Below are 7,179 nucleotides of genomic sequence, written 5' to 3'. Positions count from 1 at the left end.
CTTGGTGGTTCAAACGTCTGTTTGAGTCGGGTTTTAAAGCCTCTAGCGACCCGAAGACGTATGGGTCGCGCAACTTAAGGCCCAACGCCCAAATTTTGGCACGACCTGCCAGATTTGATTGAGCGAATGCGATTTGCATTTGCTCGTCGAGGATGTGACGCGTCCTTATGGCATCGTCTAATTCGACAAATCATCTCAAAAGGGAGTCTTCTTCGACTCCCCTATATTTTGAGATAAAATTTTAGAGTTTCGGGACGGCGCGTTTGCGTCATCCCAGGTACAGGGGTCTGTACCTGTTGTAATCTCAACAGTTCCGCCTGTTGAGAGCCTTGCTGATTCAGCAAGGCTACTTTCTCCTTCATCTCGTCAAGTTCATGTTGTATGAACTTGGCGACGGTTGAGTGGAGGGCATCTCTGTCTAAGTTGATTGCATCGTTTCCTACGTCGAACTCATTCGTTCAACCGCACTCCTCTCTATGTCACTTAGAAAGGAGTAGCTTTCAGGGGAAATGTGATGCGTATTCCAACTACCATCTAACATATCCATGTTAAATGTGGGAAATGCGGTCCTTGGACGGACTTCAAAGTGCTACCAGGTGTAACGGGGCACTACGACTTGTACAGTTTCAGTACAAGTCCACTTGACACTGCTTCAGTTGTGAGTGGTGCCTTCCGTTAGATAACGTACACTGTACGTATAGAGGAAGACTTCTCTTAAGACAAGTTGACTTAAGAGGGTAAAATGAAAACTGTATTAATATAGTTAAGCGTCTCTTAATCTATCTTTGTAAATGCTGACTTAACTTTAAACTAATACTAAACATGTAAATGAATTCTTATCTATCTTATCTTGAAACTCTCTTTGATTACTTCTACAGCTGATTAGTCTGCGGAATAAATAGACATAATGGCCTATACCTATTTGTGGATAATAATTCAGGATATTACTATATAAAGTAAAATCCTCCAAATATTATCTACCTTTTAGATAATACATTAATTAACAACCTTTAAGTGTCAATTTCATGTAACGATACACCCCGTTACAAGTATTGTAATTGGACATACCACTTAGGTGTAATTCACACATTTTGACCCACCCTTGGGTATGTGGTGTTCCTGAGGGCATCCACGTTAGGCGCACGTGAAGCCGAATTACCGCTCCCGCGACGACACTTCACTAGAGTACTTAGTGCGTTGGGTGAGTTCGCTAAAGCGCCCACCTCAACAACCTGACTACACGTGAGAGAAGCAGGTTTGACCGCTTCCTCGCTGTGCTAGATGTGGACTTAAGTAGAGTGTGGCCGCATTAAGACATGCCGCCTATACTTGGTAGCACTTGTAATCCTTCCCACGACTCGCATCGTGTACGTGAGGATGAGCCTCAATATCGATTGGGCTCATTTCCCCCATCTCTCCGAACATCGTCGGGTGGTGGCAAAGCACTTGGCTGAAGGACTTGGTGAACAAGCCCTGGCCAGGCTCTTGGGCAGTCCTCCTGAGCAATATATTGTTCAGTTGGAGCGGTTTGTGGCATTCGTGTTCGGACAGCGGGGAGCCGCGTCCGAGGCTCAGAGTCATGCTGCGGCGGAGTACGTCACTCGGACTCAGGATGAGCTGAGGCATGAGCAGGCTTGGAGCGAGGCTCTCATCAGGTTTGTTGATATGCTCTCCGCGCGGCCGCATCAGCCGAGGATCATTCGGATGGACCCGCCCAAGTTCGATGGAACTGCAGCGCCCACGATTGCTCACTGGCTCTTAGCCGTATTGCAATTCGGTGTGGCGCAGCTCATCGATGACGACAGCCGGATGGTGTCGTTTGCCATGTCGCATCTGCGCAGTAAGGCCTCAGAGACGGCTAACTCGGCGCTTATTGCGGACGTTAAGGCGTCCATACATGGGCGATCTTAAAGACAAAGATTCGCGCCATGTACCACCGCCGAACAACGAAGTTGTGCTTTAGGCGCGGTTCTTTGGATCCCGATAGGAAAAGTGATCCCTGCAAGAGTATGTGCAATATATGCGCTTGCTATCGGCGTCCATTACCGTAGGTCCGATTCCGGAGCACATCAAGGTGTCCACATTTATGAACAGAGACTACGGCATGGCCCATCGCGACAGGCCTTTTTGAGTAAGTTGCCGTCGACGATGGAAGAGGCAATCCAAATTGCCCTTGTTGAGGAGCAATCGTACAACAGTGCCTCGGCGACAGCTTAGTATAGCCGAACCCCGTGAGGACAGACGTCACTCCCATGGAGTTGAGCGATGCAGACGTTGTCTGTTTTAAGTGCGGTAAGCGCGGCCATATGATGGCTCGATGTTATGCCAGGTTCCCTGCTGGGGCGAAGACGCCCAGCAAGAGGACTCCCTTACCAAAGGGCGATGGCAAGATCTAACGTGCGAGACGGATGAGTTCTGCATCGACCACTGAGGGGTCAAGAAGTGCAGGGGCGCAGTAGGGACGGGATGTCCTACTGACCTGACGCGGACTCTGGAGCTACCCCTAAGTTCAGGGTTTTCGAACACATGGGTAGCATAGTCCCTGAGGTACTGGAATTTCGGACCTCAACCCTACTGGTCTATAGCGCTCGAGTACGAGGCTATGAACATGTGGTGACCTTCTTAGGATTCGGGTGCATCACAAAATTTTGTTAATCTCGCGGCTCTAAATCAGAGACCGGTGATGTTTGAGTCGCTTTGCCAGGATGGCAAGCGAGAATAGGCGACGTTCGTTTAGCCGACGGCGCGCTCGTTAAGTCTGAGGAAGTTCATGTAGAACTCACCTTCAGCTTTAGTGACTTCTCCTGTAAAGAGAAATTCACAGTACTAGGTATGGAGAGGCCGTATGACCTCATCCTAGGCATGCCATGGTTGGCAAATTACCAACCATAGATAGACTGGCGTACACGCACAATTGCGAACTTTACGCAGGACACCGGAAAGGATAGGCCTCTCGCATTTGACGGTGCGTTGACGGGATGTCAAACGTCACGAATTCATACCCAGCTCGTGGAGATTGGGGAAAGAGAGGTCCATAGGTTCTGGACCTCCCAGCTCGTGTCGTCTAGGTGGACGGTACGATGACGAACTAGCTTGAGCCTGTTTCAAGCTTAAGTCCTCCTGTTCCGCAACGCAGATTGCTTCTTCAAGCGCATCCAGTTCCTAGCGGAGCAGGTGGGTCTTTACGGGACCATCTGTAAGACCTTGCATGAACACCATAATCAACTTGTGTTCATGGACTGGATTGTTCGTGATACAACTCGCTAAGAGTCGTATGTGCTGGGCTTAAGCGTGAACATCACGCTTGCCTTGCTTGAGCTTCAGAAGCTCTGATCGAGCTCTGATCGAGCTCTAAACTCAGTCCTAGGCGGTTCAAACGTCTATTTGAGCCGGACTTTAACAGCTTCTAGCAATCCAAAGACATATGGCTCGCAACTTAATCCCTAGTGCCCAAGTTTTGGCACGACCTGCCAAATTTGATTGAGCGAATGCGACTTGCATTTGCTCGTCGACAATGTGACGTGCCCTTATGCATCGTCCAACTCGACAAACCATCTCAAGAGGGAGTATTTTTCGACTCCCCTATACTTAGAGATGTCAATCTTGGCAATCTACAAGGTTTCGGGAAGACGCGTTTGCGTCATTTCAGATACATGGGTCTGTACCTGTTGTAATCTCAACAGTTCTGCCTGTTGAGTGCCTTGCTGATTCAGCAAGGCTACCTTCTCCTTCATCTCGTCAAGTTCATGTTGTATGAACTTGGCTATGGCTACATGAAGAGCATCTCTGTCCAAATCGGACAGCATGGCCAAGATGGCATCGATCCCTACGGTCGATCTCATTCGTTCGACTGCAATCTTTTCTATGTCACTTAGAAAGGAGTAGCTATCACGCGAAACGTGATGCGTATTTCCATTACCATCTAACATGTCCATGTTAGATGATTGAACTGTGGTCCTTCGACGGACTACAGCGTGCTACCAGGTGTAATGGAGCACTGCCGACTTGCACTGCTTCAGTACAAATCCACTTCGCACTGCCTCAGAACAAGTCTACTTCGCACTGCCTCAGTACAAGTCCACTTCGCCTTGCCTCAGTGCGAGTGGTGCCTCACGTCACTTCACGTGCACTAGGACGTGCAGAGGAAGACTCTCTTTAAAACACTTGCTTTAGAGAGGGTTAGTCAAAGACTAAATTTAATATAATAAATTTTCTTCTGTTTTATATCTTTTTAATACTTTGCGCGCGCCCAGCGCTGACTGGCCACGGAGGAAGTAAATAAAATGGTCTATATCTATCAATGGATAAGCTTTTACAATATTTCCATGTAAAGTACTATTCTCCAAACATTATCTACCTTTTAGATAATATATTAATTAACAACCTTTAAGTGTTACTTTCATGTAACGATACACCCCGTCACATTTTTAAGATAAGAGCCATTCAAAGTCAATTCCTGTGCGATGCGAAGAAGCGCTCAACGAAAAGACGTAAGCTCGAGCTAAACGAGCTTTTATTGGCAAAGGTAGGTGGCAATTTTTTTGGCAAAGTTTTAGAGCGAGACACTTATGAATCACTACCAAGAGGAGAACGGCTCATCAGAATTGAGCATTTCTCCGCGGCGCATCTGTGGCGTAGCCATGACACCGGAAGACAGCATTATTTAGGCGTGCCGGGCTTCCCTATGTAAGCCACCTCTTTTCGTAGTTTAATGAACGCTGTTTACTTACATGCTTGTCGTTTACTAGCGAAGTGGCCATATAGAGGCGTGCCATCCCAATGATAGCTGCACGCGCCCAAAGCACTTTTTACGCGAACACGAAATACGTCACCATGATGCTGTCGTTAAGAAGGGGTCACGAGTCCAGTTTGCTTCCGTATCAAATTGGAGTTTCCCTTCAAATTACATTGGTCGTCGTAATCTAGAAGGTCTTCAAACACTGTACTGATAAACTCCGATTCAAATAGCATGTTCTACATATATCCATCCAGCCACGGATCCGTCGACATCGGTCCAGCAGTATCATCTGATAGAGAAAAATCCACTTTCCAATGTTGCGCTGTTTTGAGGCTGTTGCTATCAGCCCGCTCTTTCTTGATGCTGCTGCTTTGATCTGACTGCTTCGCTTTGCTCGATTTTTGGAAGGCTAATTGCGTTTGCGGCCGTGTTAAGCGCAAGCGTGAGCAGATGATGTCTTTAACCCTTGGCACGAGCTGTGCTTAACTTTACCTGTTTGAATACTTGTGGGTCGCAGAAGTCGGATGTTTTTGCGTAGACATGTCAAGATTATTAGCTACTTGTCAAGAAGAACATTAAATTAAACAACTACCACTTCTATGGAGTGTTGATTTGCAGCCTTTTTCAACTTTAATCTCTTGGAGAGGATATCTTTGTAGCAGATTTATATGATGGGATGAGCTGATTTTTTCTCATTTATGCAAGGATGGGTGTTTGTAGCTCGTAAAGGCAAATCTGCTGTTTTTTAATTGTTCCGAGGAATAGCGGAGCCATGCGTGTTTTTACTGGTGACGCCAGTGTGTCCTTCGCAGCTGTCGTGTCCATCGCGGATACAATTGTAGTTCCAATATTGTTTATCGAGAGACCTTGGCGTGGTTTGCCGTTATTAATACATCGTCATAGCAAACACTTTTAGCCGCCCACTAACGATAGCAAAAATGACAAGTAATACTTATGAAATTAAAAGGAGAGCTTTGTCATTTCTTTTCAAACTTGCGACAAATCCCAATCTCAGGAGAATCACAAAAATTTCTTCCCGCTTCGTGCCATCATCCGCTTTGTCACACGACCTAAGCCTCCATTTGAAATTTTTAAAGTCGATTTAGGACACAAAACGGGACAAAGCGACCGAGGGCGATATTGACAGCACGCCACATATTGGCCATACGGTACACGCGAATCAATAATATAACACTCACGTTTGAGTGACGTCTTTACTCGCCGCCAAATCTCTTTCGTTTTGTTTTGTCATTGTGCAATTTGCCTCACTCCTACTCAACCAACCATGAAGAACGTATTCATTCCTCTTGCCGTAGCCCTCGCCGCTGTGCCGTCATATGGACAAAATTTTGAACAATGCAGTTCGGATGGATTTAAGGCCGGTTCATTCAACGTGTCTCGTTCGACCTTCTCGACAAATGTCATGTGCATCACATATTTGGGTGCCTCGGACACGATGATCTCCTGGATGGCTGATTTCGACGCCTCGGCACCGAACCCCAATCTAAACCCAACGTCGTCTCGTGCTGCGATTCTTTTCGAGCCGTCGAAGAAAGTCAATTCAATTCCTGTGCGAATCATTTACAATGACATTGCACGTTTTGAAGCTGGTTTGCGTATCGTTATGACAGTGAAGACTGGGCTCAGCTCCAGCAAATCTGCCAGCGCCGAACATCTCGTGATTCTGAACTCGAATGGCCTCACACCGACGACTGCATCTTTTGGGGCTTCAATTGCGAACATTGAAGTGAATGGCGTCTTCTTCAATGTCTTCAAGCGTGTCAATGAAGGTGTCGCTCAATACATTTACGTCCCGACCACGATTTTTAAAGAGGAATTCGCCGGCGATCTACAGAAACTCATTGATGGACTCTCCCAGAAACTCCCCGAGGAACACTTGGCTGATCAATTCTTACAATCCGTCGGGTCGGGCGTCGATGTATATTCTGGTAAGGGTTTTTTCAATACGAAGAGCCTTACCATTGAGGTTTCGTAAATCGAGTTCGAGAAGAGTAGTCATTACAACAATGTGTATCTGCTTGAAATCTATTGCTTTACTTTCTATGTCATTTTTTTCATGTTTTACATCATTTAATAACATAAATGGGGCAGACTCAGGTCTAATGTCTCGTCGTCTAGCGCAAGAACATTTTATATGTGTCATCATATGTACTTGTTAAGTTAAGATTGCTCCACCGCGAGAAGAAGAGAGTTACTTCAAACTTAAAAATTTTAACGAATCGCAGAAGAGGTAATTGTTTCATTCAGATTTTCTATTTGACATTGAGTTTAATAGGGTGCAAAAATCTTGACATGGGGGTCGTACACGTCGGATCCTTTTACGTATACAACTTCTTTGACACACGCGCTCGAAGCCCACTTACGTGAACGTAGTCGATTAGTAAGTTCGCCGCCATTCTCCGTTGTGACGCTATCGTCAG

At 46.3% G+C, this 7,179-nt stretch overlaps 1 protein-coding gene across 1 annotated transcript; it reads left to right on the top strand.

Annotated features, from left to right (window-relative positions):
• Positions 1-6,023: 6,023 nt before the first annotated feature.
• Positions 6,024-6,734, top strand: CCR75_006185 (uncharacterized protein; the record flags this gene model as incomplete). The annotated part of the gene is made up of 1 exon (XM_067964256.1): positions 6,024-6,734. One exon carries the CDS (start codon positions 6,024-6,026, stop codon positions 6,732-6,734), a length of 711 nt encoding a protein of 236 aa, XP_067815899.1.
• Between the last annotated feature and the right edge of the window lie 445 nt (positions 6,735-7,179).

This window comes from Bremia lactucae, assembly GCF_004359215.1.
Source record: "Bremia lactucae strain SF5 chromosome Unknown BlacSF5_NotPlaced_183_SHOA01000117.1_1171385bp, whole genome shotgun sequence".
In the NCBI taxonomy this organism is placed as follows: Eukaryota; Oomycota; class Peronosporomycetes; order Peronosporales; family Peronosporaceae; genus Bremia; species Bremia lactucae.
This window is presented reverse-complemented; position numbering and strand designations above follow the sequence as displayed.